At 50.6% G+C, this 21,574-nt stretch overlaps 1 protein-coding gene across 1 annotated transcript in view; it reads right to left on the bottom strand.

The window, feature by feature from the left end:
- FAT2 (FAT atypical cadherin 2) overlaps positions 1–18,344 on the bottom strand; it is a 55,136-nt gene extending 36,792 nt beyond the window's left edge. Inside the window, exons 1-3 of the mRNA XM_054287996.1 lie at positions 18,295–18,344; positions 3,593–6,878; positions 2,883–3,197 (exon numbers count right to left, since the gene is read on the bottom strand). Of these exons, the coding sequence (XP_054143971.1) occupies positions 2,883–3,197; positions 3,593–6,857 (3,580 nt within the window). The 5' untranslated portion in view covers positions 6,858–6,878; positions 18,295–18,344. The remainder of the gene's footprint in view (positions 1–2,882; positions 3,198–3,592; positions 6,879–18,294) is intronic.
- Positions 18,345–21,574: the final 3,230 nt, after the last annotated feature.

The raw sequence follows: 21,574 nt of genomic DNA, 5'->3' as shown, positions 1-21,574 counted from the left end.
GGGAAGCCAATGGACACTGTCACAGCACAAGAAACACCAGAAGAACAAGCACTAGATAAGAGCTGGAGACAAATAACCCAAAGTAAAAGGACTCTTCAAACACCCCTTCAGCAGGATGAATGGCTTTGTCCTGCCACAGCCTCCCAGCTCCTCCTGGTCCTGTCTGCACTCAAACCCCCTTCACATCAAATCCTGAACAAAACAAGCTGAAAACCTTTCCAGCACAAGAATACCCCAAGCCCTGCTACCTGCCCATCTCTCCATGCATCCCTCTACCCCTGTCTCCCACAAACCCTGCTCCACACCAGCTGCCAAGCTGGGCTGGAGAGATTCCATTGCCCATGGCACAGAGCTTTCATCTCAGTGCACAGTTCTGTTCCCTCTTCTCATCAGCCTTTCATGTATTTTCCTCCTTTTCCTCCACCCTCTTTAGAGAGCTCGGAGATCTTACAGCCTTCCTGTGGTGTTTGGGAATGCTGGAGAAGCCAGCACAGTTACCATGGCTGTTTTGGCTCCCCTGCAAGGCCAGAAAGAGAAGTCAAGGGCCCTGCTGGTTATGTCTCCACAATCCAGCCCATGTCAAGGCACTGAATCAAACACAGAACCAGCAACTGAATTAGGTTACCTGAAATAATGTGTCACTCTGCCCTAAATGATTATCCAGGGCTATTCTGCAGGGTAATTCTGGGTGTAGATACACCTGTTGTAGCAGCACATCAGGACCTTAATTCCTATTAAGACACAGGATGAGAATGAGCTTCCTCTTCCTCCTCCTCCTCTCCCTTTGCCTAGAGGCCACTACCAGAAATGTCCTACCTAGGAGAGACCCAGACTGACCTCTGGCCCTCCTGTGTTCTTATTTCAGTGCCACTGTGTTTATTTGTCTGTCTTTTGATGACAATGACCATGTGGGATAGGCAAAAAGGAGATGTCTTGATCATAGTCTCTGCCCTGCAGTGGGATAACCATTTTTTACATACATATATAATCGTGCACTAATGGGGATGACAGCAGTTCATCTTCCAGCACTGGACTACCAAGCTGAGACCAAAGATTATGGTTTTATTCTACTTAATGGAGCAACTAGCCTGCAGAATGAAAATACTGCTGGGTTTCCAAAAGGCTGCCTAGGGCCCTGAACGTTAGACAAGCTGTGATATTCCTCCTGGCAGCAGCAGCAAATGACTTCTCTTTAGATACTGTAAACATGAGGGTATAACTGCTCCGTTTGTGCCAATGTTCATAGGTAATTAAAGGCTCTTTCGGGTGACATGCAAGTAAAATAATGGATAACTGAATCCTCATCAGGCTTGGAAGCAGGACCTTAAACAACCTCCAAGCTCAGGGTTTAAAGAATAGACTTCCAGCAACTGTCCAAGAGATAAGATCAGACCATGAGTTTCTTTCAGAACTGACAAACTTATCACTCTTCTCATGCAAATCACTCGAGTATAGGGAGAGATGGAGAGGAGATGACTCATTCCTGAGAGAGCTTTTTTTGTCTAAGGTAGGATTAATGGGATGGCTCAGAGGTGAGGTGTCTCATTAGCAAACATTTGGATTTTGCCAGAGTCACTCATTTTGCTGCGGACCAGCCTTGGATCGTGACTTTGCACTCAAATGGGGCTGGAAGCTTTGCCTGCATCATAAAGGCTGCATTTCCTGCAGGATGCATGGCTGGTCAGCTGAAGAGGGGAGCCAGCTCGGTGCCCTGACAGCCATCCTGCTCCACATCCCATCAAACAGGCAGTGGTTTTATGCCACAGGGCTTAAAACATTTAGGAACATTTCTGCAGAACCCTGCATTGTGCAAGCTGTCCTGGGGCTGGGTTGTGCGTGGCAGTTTGGATTATGTGGGAAAGTTGGATGCAGAGCAATGTCCTGACCAGGCTAAAAGGTTTCTGGCAGCACAGACAGCTCCAGCTGTGGGCAGCAATGATCACAGTTAGCTGACATCTCCAGGTGCATTTACACAGTGCCATGTAAACACACCCCGTGAGGTTCTTGTGACAAAAATATTTTAGTATTTCATAATAATAATAATAATTTCTTTCTTCCATTCCCTCCTAGCCAGCTGTAGAGCACTGCCAGAGAGCCATCACACCACTGGAAACACATAGCTGAGAGCAGCTCTAGCCTTTTCCAATCCACCCAGCTCCTCATCTGAGAGCAAGCTTCCATCCCGCTGCAGTAGCTGAACTGCTTTTATCATCTCCAGGAGATCAAAGTCATGCAATTAATCCTCTCCCATGCTCTGTGCCCTCCCTTCCCTCCTCTCCCAGGAGCTGATGGCATGAAGGGCTCGGCACAGCTTTCCCTGCCAGACTGGCCCAATGTCAGCTCTGCTGGGATTGTTTGAGGAAGCTGTTTACACAAAACATCAGCGGGTTTTTGATGGCTCTGGAAGATCTGGTAAATAATCCTCAGATGAAAGATATAGTCTAGGAAGATGGCAGAAGAGGCTTACTACACTTACTACATTAATGGTGCTGGAGAATGGGTGGAGCCTTTAAGTGCAGTGGAATTCATTTTTGTTAATCCTGCTTGGGTCTGTGTCAGAACAGTCACCTCCAGAAGGGTGTTGTTCCCCGGCTCAGGCTGTGCAACAGTTGTTTACAAGGGGGAAGATTAAAAGCAACTGTTTGGGGCTTTGAAAGCAGCACATTTGTGTCATTCTAAGAGCCATCTGGATGCAAATGGCAGCCCTCAGGTTGAGCGTTTCAATCCTCAGACTCCCCACAGAGTGTATTTGGAGACTGGGACTTTTGCTGCAGCAGAGAAATGTGACAAAGGCAGCTGTGTGGGCTCTTTATATTGAATATGTAACATCCTCTGGGCACTTGGAAGCCTCAAAAACAGATGCTGAGCTGGGTGAGTCTTACCTGTAATGAGGTTAATGGTGAAGAGTCCTTGAGGATTTCCAGTCAGGATGTGAAAAGTCAGTTTTCCCTCTGAGCTGGAGTCTGGATCGAAGGCATCAAGCTGAAGGACAGATGTGTTTGGTGGGGAATTCTCCATCACAGAGGCATAGAAGACAGGTCTGGACATCTGAGGTGGGTTGTCATTGGTATCAGTGACTTCAATATAAATTTCAGTCACAGAAGACAGAGGAATTGTTCCCAGGTCAAGGGCCAGCACAGTCAGCCAGTAGTGAGATGTTCCCTCTCGGTCGAGCGATCCTATGGTCCGTATGGTGCCTGGGAGAAGGACAGGGAGTGTTTGTGAGGGATTTAAGGAACTCAGACCGCTTAGTCCTTGATGACAGAGCAGTCTCAAGTCTGCTTCCTGCTCTTGGCTGCACACACAAACTCTCACACCCACCTTGTGTGGCTGTGAGATTGTTTGAGGGGCTTGCTGCTGCTGAGGTTAAGTTTTGGTACACAGGTGATAGAGAAAACCATGGTATTTTGGGAGAGGATAGACATTGATTTGCTGTTATTTTAAGGAGAAAAAGCCCTAATCCAGGGGTAAGTTAGTAAATCCCTGCATAATCAAGAATGGCTTGAATGTACAGAACATTGTAAAGAGCCAAGCCAAACATAGCAGGTAGTTTAAGCCTTCAAGGTGCACTATTAAATGAAGATGTCCTTACCTGTGTCCTTTTCAATGTGGAAGATGGACAGGCCAGTGCCTTCTCGGAGGAAATACTGAACCTCTCCATCTTTGCCCCTGTCGATGTCCTTGGCTGTGACCATCATCACTGACGTGCCCTTGGGGCTGTTCTCCTGCACCCAGCCTTTGAAGACAAAGGAGGCAAAGCGTGGTGGGTTCAAGTTCTCGTTGACATCGATGACGTTCACTTCCAGGTGGCAGAGGGAAGAGCGAGAGAAGGGCTTCCCACCGTCACTGACCTGCACGGTGAGGTTGTAAGACTCCCTCTTCTCATAGTCCAGCTCCTTGTCCAAACGGAGTGCCCCGGTCAGCTTATCCACATGAAACATCATCTCCTCATTGTTGATGAGGCTGTACCTCACCTCCCCACCAGAGCCAGCATCAGGGTCGAAAGCTTCCACAAACAGGAGAATGGTCCCCACGGGCAGGTCTTCGGGGACCTTCACACTGTTGAGGGCTGGGAGGCACTGAGGGGTGTTGTCATTGACATCCTCCAGAGTCACAACGAGGTCTGTGACAGAGAACAGCTGGAAGCCTGTTTTGGGCTGGTCCCTAGCTTCTATTTTCAGCACATAGCAAGGCCACAATTCTCTATCTAGAGCACCTGTAACTGTCACTTCTCCAGTGACACTGTTAATGGCAAACTTGTCCGTGGGGGTTAGGAGGGAGTATTTTACTCTCCCATTGTCATCGGTATCAGCATCTTCTGCTTTCAGTTGAGCTAGTGTTGTCCCTGCTGCTACATGTTCTGGTATTGCCACCCAATAGGCACCTTGAGTGAATTTAGGAGTATTATCATTGGTATCCAACACATTCACAGCCAATAGTTTCCAAGATGATTTTTGTGGTGTGCCAAGGTCATACACAGTAATGTTGAGAATGTAGAAGCTGGTTTGCTCATGATCTAAAGGAGAAAGGACTTGAAGGAGACCCAGTTCCAGGTCAATTGTAAAGCAGCTGTCATCGTTTCCATCTGAGATCACATAAACCAATTTTCCATTAAAACCAGTGTCAGGATCAAAGGCTGAAAGGTCAGCAATAGTTGAGTTGATGGGAACAGTCTCTATGATATCAATGGATCGTGGAAAGCTGTCATCAAACTTAGGAGCATTATGGTTTATAAGGTGCAAGTTCAGAGATGTTTCATCATCCTGCCCATGGCCTTGAGACTGAGACTCGATGGAGTGTATGATGGTTTCTGTCAGTTGCTTCAAGACTCCTGTTTCCTCACAGTGCATTTGGACAGGGAGGCCTGGGCTGACCACAGTGATGTTTACAGATGTTGGCAAAGCATAGTTCTCTCCATCTGTTGCAGTTATTTTCAAAGAGTAGAAAAGTGGCTGTTCAGAAGGAAGATCTCGCAGAGATATTCTAAGGGATATTACTCCAGAGATGGGATTCAGTTCAAAATGCTGCAAGTCGTTGCCAGACTTGATTTCGTATTTGATATGCTGCAGCTCATCGCTGTCGATTGCAGAGACCGTGGCCACAGGGCTCCCAACTGGAAAGTCCCGTGGGATGGTGCCACTGCAGCTTGCCTTCTCAAACACAGGAGCGTTGTCATTGACGTTGCTGAGCGTGAGGGAGACGTACACCTCGGTTTCGTGGCGGAAGGGTGAGCCCCAGTCTGACGCCCACACCCGCAGGTGGTACCATCTCTGCATCAGCTCGTAGTCCATCGACTTGGAGGTGGAAATGACACCAGAATAGGGGTCAATGACAAAGGGAACTGATTTCTGGTTGGCTATGCTGTAGGTGACAAAGCCATTGTCTCCTTTGTCTTCATCTGTAGCCCTTACTGTTAAGACGCTGGTGCCAGGAGGAACATTTTCATCAAAGGCCCCATGGTACGAAGGCCGAGTAAAAATTGGAGCGTGATTGTTGCAGTCGGTGATGTCAACAATAACAGTGGTGGATGTGTGACTGTTACTGCTCGTAACTTCAAGCTCAAAACTAGACTGCTCATGGAAGTCCATTGCTCTGACTGTAGTTATCAGTCCAGTGTGAGGACTGATCTTAAAGCTTGTGCTGTCAGGAGTAGGTCTTAAAATGTATTTAAGATTTGGGACAGCTGGTGTGATCTTCACCATAACAACCTGGCTTCCAGCTGGGGAAAATTCACTGAGCTGGACCCGGTACACTTCTTTCTCAAACCTGGCAGAAACGTACTTGGAGGGAGGTATGTGGACAACTCTGACAGGAGAGAACAGTGGTGGCTTGCTCTTGTCCTTGGCTTGCACACTGAGGTTGAAACCAAAGGGGTAAAGTAACCAGTTTATCTCTTTGTTTGACACAATCATGAACTCAGTGCTCCCAAAGTAGGATCTGATGGCTCTGAAATGTCTTCCCGGATCTCCATCCACAAACTCGACCGAATCAATCCCTGCTTCTGAGTCACCACTTTCTACAGAGAGAGTTGCATAGATAAAGTCTTCACCTGAGTCAGGTGATGTCACCTTCACCGAGGAGATAGAGGGGGGTTTCCTGGCAGATGGCTCCACCTGGATGGTGAGACTAGCCAAGTTCCCAAAGCCATTCCCCTCTGTGATCTTTCTCATTCTGTCCACAGCCAAAACCTGCAGGTTATGCCTGCCTCGATGGGTGCTGTTCAGCCTGCCTGTGACCATAACTGCCCCCGTGGTGGGGTGCACAGTGAATAGGTTGGACTTGGTGTTGAGGGCATAGTAGAACTCAGCGTTCTGGCCAGCATCAGCGTCAGTGGCACTGAGCATGCTGACCACTGTTTTCAGAGGAGTGTCTTCTCTGATGGACACTTTGTAGGAGGGGGGTGAAAAGAGAGGTTTCAAGTCATTTCTGTCCAGAATATGGATCAAGACTTTGGCCCAGGCTTCGTAGGCAAAGGTGCTCTCTGTGGCCTTGATTATTAACATGTAACTGTCTTTGACCTCACGGTTTAAAAGTGCTGTGTTGCTGCTCCTGGTTCTTATTCTCAAGAAGCAGAAATCCCCGATCACGTGCTCCTCTGTTTTAAACAGACCAGAGTTGTCCCCAGAAGCTATTCTGTACCTGATGTCCCACTCAGGCTCTCTCTTGTAAATACCCATCTTGGTGTAGCTCTCCACGTAGGTCTTGGGGGCCGAATTCTCATAGATGGTGGCATTGTAGAAGAAGTGGGTGAAGTGCAGAGGGGAAGTGTTGCCCTTCTCACAGCTGGCCTTGTGGACCACACAATGCATCAGGAAAACAGCAACACTCAGGAAGTGACTCCTGATGGAGACTTCCATGGTGCGGTGCCTCCTTGAGCCCTGCAGGTGTCAAAGGAAGAACATTGGTAATTCTCATTAAGGTCAGTGTGTTACAGATAAAAGTCTGCAAGGGTTCAGCCTCACCTCCCTGCTCTATCTACCCTGACCTTTATTGGTACAATTGTTAGCTCAGCTCTTCTTCCCTCTGTCCCAGTGACAGACCTGTCCTCCCACATCCCCACGCTGGCTCAGATTTCTTCACTTTCTCTGCTTCAAGTTTCTGCCTTTATAGAGGAGGAAAAATGTGCTAAGTCATGCAAAATGCTCTGATCAGGCTAACTTGCTATTTTGTGAACAATCTTGCCCTCCCTTCATTCTGCTTTCTCCTAAATCAAACAGCATATCTACACTCTCCACCCATAATCCAAACTTCCTCTTCTTTTGTTTCTCCAGCCTCCCTTCTCCATCTTCATTTCTCTCTCCACTGAAGTTTCTGAAAATTATCTTTGAGAGTCAAAATACAAACTGATTTATGTGCCCCTCTGTGGTTGCCTTCCCTTTTCTCTCCTTGTGCTACAGAATGTGCTGTCCTTCTCCAGCAATGATGGGGAACACATGCCATGTCGTAAAAATTCCTTCTGAACGTGCAGCCCCACGATGCGGCCTTTCCAACAGCTTTCTCTCACTTTCTAGTCAAGCTCTGTTTCAATTACCTGAAAATTCTTCTGATTCACAGGCCTGACCCTGCTGCCCACCCTGAGCTGACTGAAGGAGCAGGTTTCCAGCTAGACACTTTGCCCATGCCACCCTCAGCCCTTGAGTAATCTCTCTGGCTGCTCCCTTCTCATGGCAAAGCCCCAGGGTCAGGATTCCTGCGGAGGATCTGCTGTCCATGACCACCCTCCATCAGCTCCCTTCTCCAACAGCTCCCGAGCAGCTGCGGCTCCACTGTTTATCTCTGTGAACAAGGTATATCAAAGGAGGAACTGGGGAGCACACATGTGATCAACAGGGATGCAACTTTATTAGGGAGCTTTGCAGAGCTTGTTAAAGGATCAAGGCCTGTTCTTTTCAAAAGCTAAGTGCACGCTGCTGTGTGTGCAGTTGGGGGTTGAAACCAGGGATAAGCTAAATATAGGTGCATATATTTCCCCTAGATATCCTAGGAGATCTTTATCTAGAACTGTTTCTTCCTGTTTTAAATTTAAATTATATATCAAGTACCTGCCAGTCATTTGGCACATTCCTAATTTAAACAGGGAAGACTTGTTTTTCCAGACACTTTTTCAAGACTCATCTCTTTAAGAACCAGAACTAGTTCAATTTGTAACTCAAGTTGAATGTTAGGAACAAATTGTTAGATCCCAGCTAACAGTATGTGTCATATTCTCTCACTGAGGTATCTAATTACTGATAAATACAAAGCTGTAAATTTCATATTTGCTTCAAATCCTTTTCTCCTTGGTAAATAGAAGCCAAATATCCAAAAATCACTTTGTAGTCATCCCTTTATGAAACAACTGCTCTGAAGCTGAAGTCAAACTAGCAGAAGTTGGAGAGAAATCAACACAATTCAGTTTTGACAAAACTCAGACTCATTTTTTCACGCCATCATTTCACTTTTAGGAAACACAACATAATCCCAAACGTATTTCAAATTAAATAAAAACTCGAGAGGCAGAGATGGGTGACCCAGAAAGGCACTGTGGCTCCTTCTGAGAAGTCGAAAACCATGTTCTTAAAAGCTCTGCTTGCTGCTTGTTACTTAACAGCCCTTGAGAGCTGTGCAGCATGTAGGGACCTGCCTAGAGCTACTCCCTTGCAGCATTTTCAACTGCTGAACCTGGCGAGGAGAGGTTGGCAGGCTGCGCACGCGTGGCTGGGGCCAGGATCCACACAGCCCAGAGTGCAGCAAGGCAGCAGAATCAACCAGAACCAAAGCAGAGCTGCTCCACCAACAGCAGGCTTAATGAATCCGATGGCTTTGTATCTGGGCTAATTGACTTTTTAATTGAATTGCACTCGAACGGCAGTGTGAACTCATCTCTCATAAGACATCAGAGAAGCCGCAGAGCAGAGACGTTATGAACTCCACAACCACAAGAAAAGCTGGATCCAGAGCACATGCCTTCCTGGGCACCAGCAATTCAATATGGGAGGATAACCTTCAGCAAGGAGTGGGTTTTCTGGCATTTAACAAGATGTAAGCTTTCGTCTGAGCTCTCCTGGAATGTACTTAGCCTCCCTCTTCCCTGTGTTATTTCCTGACATCTAAGAAGGGCTTCACTTAACATTGCTGCTTTTCCCCTCTCTATTAGCAGGGTTTTACTCCTCTGTCCAGATAATTATTTTTCAAAACCTGTTATGACCTCAATATTTCTTAGAGCTTTGCTCCCAATTACAAGCTGGACTGAGAGCAATCAATGGCTTCAGCAGTTATTATGAGGGATGGAGAGTGACTACGCATCTGGGCATGAGGCAGAAGCCTCATTTCCTCTGGAAGTGATCTGAAACTTTGAAAGACACAGTCAAAACCTGGGGAGAATTGTCTAGGAGGCATCACCATCAACTTTTCAAGAGCTTCTCTTTGTGTCAGGACCATGCTCAGTTGAGCAGTATCACAGAGAGTCTGTGTCCCCTGACAGCAACTTCCCACCCTGGGCCTGGAAATCATCCCCTATGACCTGCAGCTGCAGTTTCTCCCTTAGCAGGCTGCACTGGGAAGCAATCATGCTCTGAGGGTCTTGTTTCTCTTTCTCCAGCATGGTTTTAGTGCAATTTGAAGTGTAATAGATCCCCCAGGAGATGTCTGTGATGTCCCTGATCTGTCCTCTGCTTCTGGAATCATTTATGCCACAGTCACAATGCAAAATTATCCAGAAGTGGGACTGGGACATTACCAAAGGCCATGGGGAAGCTTAACAGAAAAAGGGGGAGAGTGCTCTGAAGAGAGGGGAAATTTGGTGAATTGGCTCAGCTCCAGGGAAAATCCTTTTGGGATTGACCCTGGAAGATGACAGCAATGAACCAGCAGAAGAGAGATGGGTTTCTATGAATTTTGCTCCGTGGGTTGAAACCTGTACATAGCATGAAACCAGCAAAAAAATCAATTTACTGGCCCTTATCCCCAGATGCAGGTGGCTACCAGGGAGGAGCAGCACTGCCAAGCTCAGGGGTCCTTGCCACGGATTTCAAGGATCTCCAGATGGAAACTGGGTGAAATCAATCAGACTTTTCATGGAGATTAAGAGAACCATTCCTCCCATCCTTGTGCTGTCAGTAATTAGTGCACAACCCATGGGACCTGTGGCAAGGACCACACACACCTCAGGCTGCCAGATCAGCTGCAAGCATTTAACACTTGAACACCCTCACTTGCCTCTGTCTCTTCACCTCATGGGACCATTTATTTCTACTCCTGAGTGCTCCAATTCTCTTTGGTGGCCTGCTGGAGCTGCTGCATTGAGGGCCAGCAGTGCTGGAGAAGCCCTCGGTGGGATGGAGTGAGGAAGGCAGGGCACGCTCCCACTGAGGGAAATACCAGGGCATCATTATGTGGTGATTCAGCCTCCTCTCCTAATCACCAGGCGAGGATCAGAGAGCCTCGGGGGGCTTCCCCCTCAGCCCCGTGGATGCAAACTCCCCGCAAAGGCAGTAAACAGCCGGGGTATCTCTAATCAGAGCCCGAGCGCGCGGCTAAATTTAACATCCAAATTGTGAACCTCCGTCAAAGACATGCCCAAATCTGTCGGGCTTGAAACGAGGGAACAAACACAGCGCTGAGATTCAAAGCGTGTGCGTGGGGAGACCCTGGAGATGGTGATTTGGGGGGCTTGGGGCAGGGAAAGGCTATTCTGGCCAGCTGGGGTCAGTGACTGGGGCAGGGCCAGGGGGTCTCTGGGGGCCCTCCCAGGGGTCTCCTGCAAGCTGTGGGCTGCTCTGTTTGTTGGCCATATCGCAGCAAAGTGCTGCAGCCTGCCAGGAAGCAGGTGTGGCCCCAGCCCCACCTTTTGATTCCCTTCAAGAAGAGCATTTGAAAGCAATAAAAACCCAAAACACAAAACAAAGCGAGCGCTGAGTGCACCCAGAGCATCATTCCCCTCATGAGCTGTGGTGGGGGCTTGGCACAAGGTTTTGAGATCAGAAGCTTAAAGAAAAATCATCATTTTCACTGGAAAAGGACAACTCTTCCCTTACTACTCTTTTGCCAGCATGCATCCCAAGTTTTCCTTCTTCCTCTCATTTTCTTCCCTCACCTCCCTCCATTTTCTCTCCCTTTTTTCCTTTAATACAAGAAACAGCCTCTTCCCCATGATAAGGACCAAGCAAAATCACCCCCAAACACATCAGATTCTTTGTCAGAGGCTGCAAGAACAGGGAAAGACAGGAGATGAGACTGGCTGTTCAAGTAATCACTTTAACGATGCATTTCAATGGCCATTGTGAAAAGAGAGCAAAGGGAGCAATCCTGTAAGATGGTGAGTAGAAGGTTTTGGGAAGGCAATAGGAGATGGGACATTGTTCTCTTGGCTTGGTGGGGCAGAAGGGGTCCAGCTACAGATGGGGCAATGTCCTTACAGCTGCTCCCAAACAGGACCGACCACAAACCAATCCCTGGGATTTCAGTGTGGCAAAGTCACAGAGTTAAATGGACACTGTGTTGGCCATGTCTGTGAAATGTTTTGCTTCCCAATGCTGAAATAGCCTGTGATCACCCTGCAGGGAGGTTGTGCTGCTTGGTTAATGTTTGCCCTCTCCTCTGCCACGGTGATTTTGGTGGGAATTGGATTCTTTTCCATTTGGGGAGATCCCTGATGGTTGCTCACAGTCATCACCTGAGGTTTGAATTCTCTGTGGAGATGGGTATCTCTCAAACTGTTTTCCTGGACTTTGAAAAAAACCAAACAAAACCATCCCATCCTCAGAGATCCTGCTCCTGCCTTCGGTTGTGCAGTCTCTGCTTGGTTTTGCAGTGCACAGGAGAAACACGTCCTGGAGGTACTGCACAAAGCCAGAAAACTAATGAACAGAGCCCCTGCAGTCACGGTGTTTCCTTCTTCAGTGTATCTGGGGGTTTTCCAGCGCCTGTGGATGGTTTTGCAGGGCTGGTGCTTGCAGAACTGCCTGCACCAGCCTGCTTGGGGGCTGTGCTGCTGTGGGTGCAGCTTTCTGCTGGACTGGCAGATTCCATCCAGGCACACTTGGGCTGCTCCTTCCCCATCTCCACTCTCCAATCTCTCAATGGCTTGGACAGAGTTTTGGAAATTGTTTCCAGGTTGCTGGGCAGCCTGGAGCAAGGTGGCTGGTCATGTAGAACCTGGAGCATGTGCCCTTCACCTCCAAGGACTGTCCTTGCTCCCAGTGTCCCATGAAATGCTGCCAGGGCAGTGCCACACCTGTGCCACAGCCATTCCATGGCTGAGCTCTGTTCCTTTGGGAAAGGGGCTGGGTATTGATGGGGTGGGCTCTGCTGAGGGCTTCTCAGCTGCAGAGCCATGGAAAGCCATGGGTTAATGAGTCTCATGCTGGCATGCAGAGCAGGGACTCTCTCCTTGGCCTGCCCAGCATGGCAGGAAGCCACACACACACACACACGTCCCTGAGCACAACAGGTACAGCCCTAAAGCACTGCAGATGTTCCTTCATCATCTGCCAGCTGAACCAGGCAGGGGCTCTAACCCAGGGGGTTTGGGTATCCCAGGGAGCCTGGGCTGGCAGCCTCTATGGGGTTTTGGTGGACAGAGACTCCCTTGAAGGAGTTTGAGGGAAGCCTGTGAGACACTGAACGGTGTGGGGCACTCTGGGTCCTGGCTGGGAGGGGGATCTGGCAGAGATAACCTTGTTCTCTGTACTGCTGCAGGGCTTGGTGAAAATGCTTCATTGTGAGGCAGCCCTGCCTCCCCCAGACCTGGTCTGCTGTCACCAGGGGACCTATGGGGGTCCTGCCGGGACCACCCTTCAAGGCTGACAGTGGGAACAGGGGGGATGCTGCCCCTTGAGTGGTGCAAGACACGGATGAGTAGAGCCAGAGAGGAGATGGCAGGATGGCCTTCCACATGGGAAGGGCAGCTGGGAAGCATTTAGTTACTCTGATGTCCAACTCTTCCTTCCCCCAGCTTCCACGGGTTGGATGCTCAGAGCCAGACTGACTCTAAAGGCACCTTGCTCCATGACATCCTACTGTGGCTTCCTGCAGCCACTCAGCTCCTTCCCCTGGGACATCTCACCCATTCCTCCATCCTTGGGGCTTTGGCTGTACCCTGATGCTGCTCCTGCTGTGACCCTTCACTGGAGCAGGCAGGTGCTGTGTGTCTTTGCCCCCAGGCCATCCTCTGTCCCACAGCATCACCCAGTATGCGAAGCCAAAGGCCACCTTTCCACCTGCAATCTGCATTTTTGTTTGGAACCAGGGAGAGCTGGATTTTGCACTGCTGCCAACACCTAGGCCTGGCCCAGATGTGTCACCTAGCTGAGGGGTCACTTTGTAAGCTCATCTTTAGGCACAGGACAACCTGAACATAGCTGAACTCTCCGCAGAGTTGTGAGGGTCAATGATCTCTCTCTGCTTTGGCACTGCAGCATCATTCTAGAGCAAGAGTTAACTGAGCAGCTCCAGAGCCCTCAGTGAGGTCTGGGGGTTGAGGGAACCTTGCAGTGCCAGCTGCCTTGCTGCTGGCTCCTGTCCCAGGGCAAGTGTGACAGGAGGGAAGTGAAGAAGGGCTGTGCAAAGGGAACCATGATTATGGATAATTCCTGATCCCTTTCCTCTGCTCTCACCAGCTATGGGAGCAAGTGGCTAAATCCTGCTTATGATCCAAAAGCTGCCACTGCACAGACAACCAGAGGAGGTGCTGAGGGGTGGACAAGGACAGCAGCTGTGACAGCCAGGAGACAGGGAGAGACAGCACATCCCACTGTGGCTGTCAGGGGAATGGGCACTGCTGGCTGGGACAAGAAACAGCCCTGGGGGCTGGAGAAGGAGCAGCCAGTGCTGGCAGGAAGGAGATTTGGTGGGAGCTGCTCACCAGGCAGGGTGTGAGGGGTCCTGGGTTGGGCACCACAGAGCAGCAGCCCAAGAACGTTGGCACAAGAGCCAGGTGGAGCATGCCAGGATCTCACATGAGTGTGCCCCAGCTCTGCTGCTGCTGGGACTGTGCCCCGCTCACCCTGTGATTCAGCTGCCATGGAGGCTTTAGCACCAAGAACCTCATACCTCAGTCACTGCAAACTATCTGTGAGAGCCCACAAGGGGTCCTGGACTCTTCTCTGATTGCTTTCTCCTGCCAAAACTCATCCTGAGCCTTTCACATTTTCCTCATGCTTGGGATGCAAGTTATCTTACACTGATAACCATCCCCCTGTCTGCAGACTGCTGAGGGATTTGGGTGTGTGGAATCACACTGTCAATCCTGGTACCCTTCAGATCCACTGGCCAGCTACAGCCACATTTAACCAGATAGGCAAAGACCTGAAAGGAGTTAACTTTGCACAAGCTTGTGAAAAGCAGCAGGACAGAGGAGAGAAATCCAAATTAGGACTCCCAGCTGGAAGAAAAAGCTCTAATGTGAGCCCAACCCGATTATTAGACATCAGAGAATCCACACAAGAGGGAGCGCCGCTGGCAACCCAGCTTCATGAATTGTGCTGCTCACAAACCAGCTGTTTACCGAGGTGCTGCAAAGCTGGGAGAGCCGAGGTCCCACACACAAATCACACCTGACCCAGGGACACCAACCCAGCTCACCCCAGGCTGGGGAGAGCAGCAGCTCTGCCCAGTGTGAAGGGGCTCTGACCCTGCGAGCCCTCACTGCCGCCTTAACTCAGCCTGGCTGCTGGTAACGAGGCCACTGCCCTCATCACCTCCAGCGCCCTTTCTGCGATTACTCGTGGGGAACACACACGTTATCCTAAAATCGCTGAAATTCCTTGGGAAAGAGCCCAGGAGCACCTTGGTGTGAAAGCTGCTGAGGGACCTTGTGCCCCTTGTGCTGGGTGCAGGTGAGGAGGGACAGCCCAGCCTCGTCTGCCCCGCACGCAGCCCTGCCCACCTTGTCCTGCTACCCGGCAATTCCATTCACCCTGCAGACCTGTCCCTGCACTGATCTGATGATTTCCCTCCTTGCCCTGCCCAGATCCTGCCGGTCCTTCCCTCCTGCAGCCCGCAGGTGAGCTCGGAGCGCAGCTCTCTGCTCAGCCCCTCTCTCTCCGTGTCCATCTGTCCGCCTCCAGCTGCTCCTTCCCGCCCCTTTCCTGCCTTTGGAGGCAGCGTGAGGACACAGAGGACAAAAAAAATGAATGAGACAATCAGGGCATCAAGGATGGCTGGCCAGCACGCCAGCAGTCGTGCCACAAAAATTCCCTGCAGCAGGGATTCATTGAAAGCAAGGGTTACCTGCGAGCTGATAGAAACCCTTCAGCTCCCAGAGCTGCCCGCAGCCTCCCACCTCCTGTGCCGTGTCCAAGCTGCTGCAAGGCCAGCCCGTGCCCTGGGGAGCTCGGTGTTTCACCGAGAAAAAATATTAACCCCCAGGACAGCCGCGTTTGCCCAGGCTGGCCTCACTGCCACAGTGTGTCCTTGTCAGCTCTCCCAGCACAGGTCACTCCCTCCTGCTCCATCCTCTCTGCTTTGAGTGTATTTCTGAGATCGGCCAGTGCAGCACCTCTGTGGGGCCAGCAAGGGTGCGTGGACACTGCGTGGAGCACCTGTGACAAGCAGGCAGGGCACAGAGTGTCCCTGTCAACCGGGGCCATATGGAGCGGCTATTCATGGCTCAACCCGCGTCTCCCGGGCTGCCTGAGTCACAGCTCCTGTCACACGTGCAACCCAGCCACTCAAAAATAGTCACACAATGGAAGAGCATCCAAGCAGCCCTGCCTGGCTACCTCTCTATCCCCTCTCCCAAAATGGCCAGTTTTGATTGCTTAGCGGAGGAGCATAAGAAAGAAGTAAACTTCACAGGTAAACTTCTCCTTCTCCCACTTTTCAGCATCACTGCAAGCACCTGTCTGATCTTGGGCTACTGCATTTAAAAACCTTCACTGGAGCCATCCATCCCAAATGGATCAAAACCTTGTTTGAAGCCAAGCACAACTTTTGGTGTCTGCAATATTCTGTGGCAATTTGTTCCCCAGTTAATTATGCCCTCCATACAGAAAAGGAAAGTGTTTCCTTTGGTTTGTTTCAACCCTGCTCCTTGTCCATTTCTGAGCTACAAACCTTCCTAGCAGCCCTTGCAGCCTGCCCCTCCCTGGAGCTCCTTCTTCCAAGAATTAGAGAAGTTTCTTTGCTAATAAAGCACTACCTGCCTCATTGCCAAGGAAAAAGTGTGGTTAGAGGAAAAAATGCTTGCTCAGCAGATCAGCTTGTTAATAGACAATGCAGCATCCATGTTGCCAACCCAGTTTAAAAAATTTAAAAGGGCTCAGGGGTATTTAATCCTCTTATGTTTGTCCATGATACAAGAGGAAGCCTGGTGCTAACAGCTCGAGGTGCAGCTGCACTTGCATGCTCCACACGTGGCACGGAACAAAGCGAGGTGCAGGGAACAGGGAATGCCATTGCTGCAGCACGCAGGGAGCTGGAACCATCCTGCAGCGCTTGCCTCGGAGCAGTTGGCAGGAGAGCAGGATGCAAAATGCATTAGTCCCTAACAGATGTTTGATTCCAGGTGTCGTGCCTCCTTTGAACTCTCCCTCCGTACATGAGCGGCGCTTGTTTGTTTGCAGGGCTGGGAGCTGCACTGGTTTGGGAACATTAGGGTTTGAAATGCATTCGTGGTGCGAGGGAAGGGCTCGGAAAGGAGAGGAGCGGATCCTGCTGTGCTCTCCCCTGCACAGGCAGAGCAGCCGGGCTCATTTTGGGACTGTCCCAGACCATGCTGAGCCTACAGGCAAGGCTGGGAGAAGCGAGACCGAACCCCTGGCTGGGTTAGAGACTTCTCCCTGTCCAGAGCCTCAGGAACCCCAATCCTACAGCACACAGGTGGATGTCCCTGAACCATTCCTGATAAGGCGAGGTGTGCTGCACATTAGGAGATGATAAAAGCACACAATGCCGAGCCTGGAGACTTTGCTGTCCCGAATCCCGAGACAGCCCAGCCCTGCTCAGGAAACCAGTACAGATTGTTTGCTTTCCATCCCAAAGCTCCTATAACCTGCCAGGTCTCTCTAGCCGACAGCCTGGAAAGACACGGCGGCTCCCTGCACATCCCCTGCCTGCTCTTTGCCCCTCTGAGCGCCGGAATGGGAGAACAGAGCAATCCATGTGCCCCTGCCAGGATCCAGGGCCAGCAGCAGTCCGCTGGCCACAGCCCTGCCTGCCCAGCAGAGCCTGCCCAGCTCGTACCACCACACAGGCTGAATTTCCACACCACCTGGGTACTCTCAGCCCTCCGCAGCCACAAAGGCAAAGGGAGCAGGAGCTTTCTTTGAGGGTTTCCTCTGAAGCAACCCCAGTCGCGTGACCGCTGATCTTTGCCCCTCTGGAGTGCTGTGCTCCACCGAGTCCAACTCCAATTTCCCGGGAGGCTGATTAGCTGATAACTGCAGTTTGGAAGGGTTGGCTCCCAGTGCCCAGGCCTCCCTGCCTGTATTTCCACCTCCTTTATCAGGGCTGCACATGTACATAGGAAATAATTCCTACATGCCCTGAAGTGGGACTGGGCTTGCTCTGTCTGGGGTTTCATCCCATAACAAGGCACTGGCAGTGAATGAAGGTGCAGACACACAAAGGGTGGCTCTGCCTTCAGCTCTCTGGCTCTGCTGCCCATCGTGGAGGGGCACAAGGGCAGGTGAGGAGCTCTTAGCTGGGTGTACAGGGAAGCTGGGCAGGGGAAAATCAGCGCTGTGACTGCACTTGGGGATCCCCAGAGCACGGCCCAGGGGATCCCCAGAGCACAGCCCAGTTCAAGGTGACAGTGAAGCGGCTTAGTGGGGCACGTGGGGACAGAGTTTGGAGCTGTATCACCTCACCCTGGTTAGCAGGGTTGGACATGGCCAATAGCTGAGCCTACAGCCAGACGCCATGGCTGCTCCTGCCACAGCTCATCCATTTACTCCAGCACAAGCTTGCTCCCTGCAGAAATCCTGCCCTGCTCAGACACCTGGATTGCTTCTGTGCTCACTCCCTCCACACCTGCCTTGCTCTGCAGCGTCACTTTTGCTTTGATACCTGGAGCCCACCTGCTTGCACTGGCTGCAGCCTGCTGAAGCTCCCCAGCTAAGCCAGATGCAAACTTTTTCTGCCTCCTTCCATGAGCCCCGTGCTAGGGCTGCCAGAAGTGAGGAAGAGATGAAGAGCTCTGCATCCCAAAGCTCTCTCTGTAGGTAAATGCTGCTCCCAGCAAAAGTTACTCACGTGCAAAAGCAGTTTGACGATTAAATCTCTTCAACCTCCATACCTTTCTCTCCATCCATGCTGCACAGACTGCTCCCTGAGTCATTCCCACTCCCCACACCGGCCAGCAGCGCGCCTTACCTGTTGCAACAGGAGAGGCGCCTCTCCTGAAGTTCACTGCTGTCTCTGCGCTCCCTGCGCTGCGAATCCTCTCCGGCAGCAGCAGCAGCTCCTGGCTGCCCGCCGGGGCTCCATGGTGCGGGCAGATCAGAGCAGAGGGCTCCGGCAGATCCCTGCAGCAAGGGCTTCTGCCGGCTGCAGCTCCGGCGGCAGCGCTCGGGAGCGGCGAGGGAGAAAGTTGCGAGGGGTGGAACAGGCTCGCAGGAGCGCCAGCCCTCCCGTGACGGGCTGCGGGAGGAGGAGGAGGAGGAGGAGGAGGAGGAGGAAGAAGGGCATCGCCCGCTCCCTCCGTGAAGTTGTGAGTGTGCCTGTGTCAGAACCGGGCAAGGACCCAAGCCTTAGAGCCAAATAATTGCAGCGTTTTTTACTGTTAGATTAACCTGAAATCCAGGGCTTCAACTGCAGGGCGGGGGTAGTGGTGGGCTGGCGGAATATGTCGGGTAAATCCCTCCCAGCACACCTGAAAAACTCAAAGATTGTTTTTAGCTATCTGCCAGGTGGGTGTTGTGAGGAGGGATGGGTAGAAGGGGGTGGGGGAAACCTGAATCTGCCCTCGGAGCAGCTGCGTGCGAGAGGCACTTTGAAGGTGGTTGTTGTTGTTGTTTGTGTTGGGGGAGCCCCCAGAAACCCCGGCTGGTGCCAGCGAGCCCCGGGGGCTCTGTGCTGCATGGAAGAGAGGGGATGAAAAGGGGGTCCTGCCCTGAAAAGGCAGGAGGCAGCGATGGGAGATGGCAGCATGGGGAGACCAGAGAACGTACAGGAGCTTTGGGGTATTTATCTTTGTAGAGCATCCTGGCTCTGGGGGAGTTGTTCAGGGCTGGACCAAGGTGGAAAGACACGGACCCTTCTGTGAGGGTCCTTCAGTCCTCTTTGTGCCCTTCTGCCTCCCCTCTTCCTTTCCACCCCAAACCCCAGTAAATATTAATATTCCTCCTTTATACTGAAGTGAAGTTTGAACAGGGTAGTTCTCAATATGGGAAATGAATGTTCAGCTTTAAGTGAAGTGTCCTTCCCCTCTGGTGTGTTTTTGCAGATGAAATTACCAAAAAGCTCTCTGTATAGTTTTAGAGGAAAAAAAAATAGTATGAAAATTGGACAGTTTTAACTTCAAACTGTCCACATAGGAGCCTGGCTGCTCCTCATGAGGCTACACCCAACGATGGCACGGGAATGAGTGGAGGAGAGAGGCAGGGTCTGTTAACACCCTGTTTGGGGAGGAGTGGTTGGTGCAAACCTGCACCTTACTGGCCACCAGCAAGCCTCACAAGACAGGAGGGTATTGATCCTCTGGCCGCACGTACAGCCTCAACTGGAACTTGTCTCAAACTAAACGCTGTCAATTTAAATCACACAACACCAATCCCCTGGAAAATCCATGTGATTTCATGGTGCAAATCCAAAAAGATGTGAAGAAGTTGACCCATGGTGTATTGGGACTATTTGGAGTTGTTGGTGGAGATGAGTGAGAGCAACATGGTAAATTCACCAGAAAATGTGATTTTGATGGAATCAAAATTGGTCAGGAATTAGGATTCAATCAAGGGAGTTTGTACCAGGAATGAGAGGGGAAATGTGCATGGCATGGTGAGACTGAAAAATCCCCCATGGGTCACTGTGGGACACAGCTGGGTTTTGGGAAATCTCTGTAGCTTTGGTGCTCCAAATGTTCTTTTTGGGTGCTCTGCTCACAGCATTTAACTCCACTTGGAAAGTGACTTTGATTTCCAGCTCATCATGGCCTTTCAGAAACCGTTTGAACTGAGTGGGAAGAAGGCAAAAACTTAGTTGGATTTACACGTGCAGCTTGTCCATTTTTTCTAGCTGGTTTGCACAGGTGATTTATAGGGGAGCTTGTAGTGAAGTTTTGAGGATTATGAAAGGGACAGTAGAAATAGTAGTACCTTGAAATTGCAAATTAGCTTCTTTTCAATAACATCTCACGAGAGGAAGCCAGATCAGCCAGTGGTGGCACTGGGAGGTGCATTTGGGAGGAAGGAAAGGAAAAGTTCCTTCACCCACACTGCATGTCTCACAGCTGGGGAAGGAAGGCGAGAAAATCAGGTATTGGTGGCTGGATCTCAGCAGGGCTGACGCAGGGCTCAGAACAATACCTGTATTATATTTAGACACACCAAGGTGCAAGTGAGCAAACCTCTGGCTTCAGGGCATCAGCTGATCGCTGCAAGAACCAGCATTTCCCTGAGTTTGGAGCCTTTCACCACTGCAGAGGTTCCTTGTGGAGCAGTGGGGGCTTGGTCTCATCCTGTGGAGCAAGGTGTGAGCCCTCAGCTAGCAAGGCCAGCAGTGCTGATCTCAGCAGTGCCACCCACGAGCCAGCTCTCCTGTCTGCACTGTCTTCTTGTTCACCCAGGTGGTGACAGGGCCCTCTTTCATCCCTGTTCTTTGCTCTGCTGATGAAATGCTCTCTGGGGAGGCTGGTGCTCACAGATGAGCTGTGTATCAGTCAGGCCCTGCAGAAAAATTGGGTGTAAGCTGGTTATTACCTGATCCCCTTACAGAAAATGTACAGTATCCAGTGAATGCAAAAGCCACTGACAACTCCACCTTGTTGCCAGCAGGTTGGTGGCACTGGCTGTTCCTTCCCACAGAGGTGGCAGAGCATGGTGCTGCTCTTGTTGGCTGCAGATACCTGAGTTCTCAGAAAAAAACTTCCTTGGCTATGGAGCAGGAGAACAAGAGGGACATGACTGAAGGAGGCTTGATTAAGCTTTTCCAAATGTACCAGATGGTTTAATAACAAAATTACCTTTCCTAATTAAATCACGGCTTTGGGGTGAGCAGCAATCTAGCTATGGAACCCCCAAAATCCTCATAGCTAGGATACTAAGATGGACTTCTGCCTTCCTTACAAACATGGTCTCTTAGAGCACATTTGGATTGGTTGCCATCCCAGTGATCCAGGAAGTACAAGAAGCAGAGGAGAGCTTTTCCTGAGCTCCAGCTGTTCATTCCATATCAGTGGTGAGTGAGAACCTGGAACTGGTGAAAACTTTCTGGCTCTGCCTCCTCAGCTCTCCTGATCAACCTGAAGTCAGGCTGGGTTGGGAAGAAAAGTGTTGTGTTTATCCCAAGGAGCAACTCCTGCAGAAAGGGGTGGGTTGCAGAATTACCTGTGGTTGCGAGCAGAGAGGATTGGCCTGGCTGGGAGAGCTCTGCCAGGAGGAAAGACAGAAGATGGGGCTGTGCATGGTGCCTGGCTTTGTCCTTCTTCACACCACTC

This window comes from Melozone crissalis, unplaced genomic scaffold, assembly GCF_028551555.1.
Source record: "Melozone crissalis strain CALT ecotype California unplaced genomic scaffold, PUWL_Pcris_2 ptg000061l_1, whole genome shotgun sequence".
NCBI classification, from domain to species: domain Eukaryota; kingdom Metazoa; phylum Chordata; class Aves; order Passeriformes; family Passerellidae; genus Melozone; species Melozone crissalis.
Note: the sequence above shows the minus strand (reverse complement) of the source record. Positions and strands in the feature narration are given on the sequence as shown.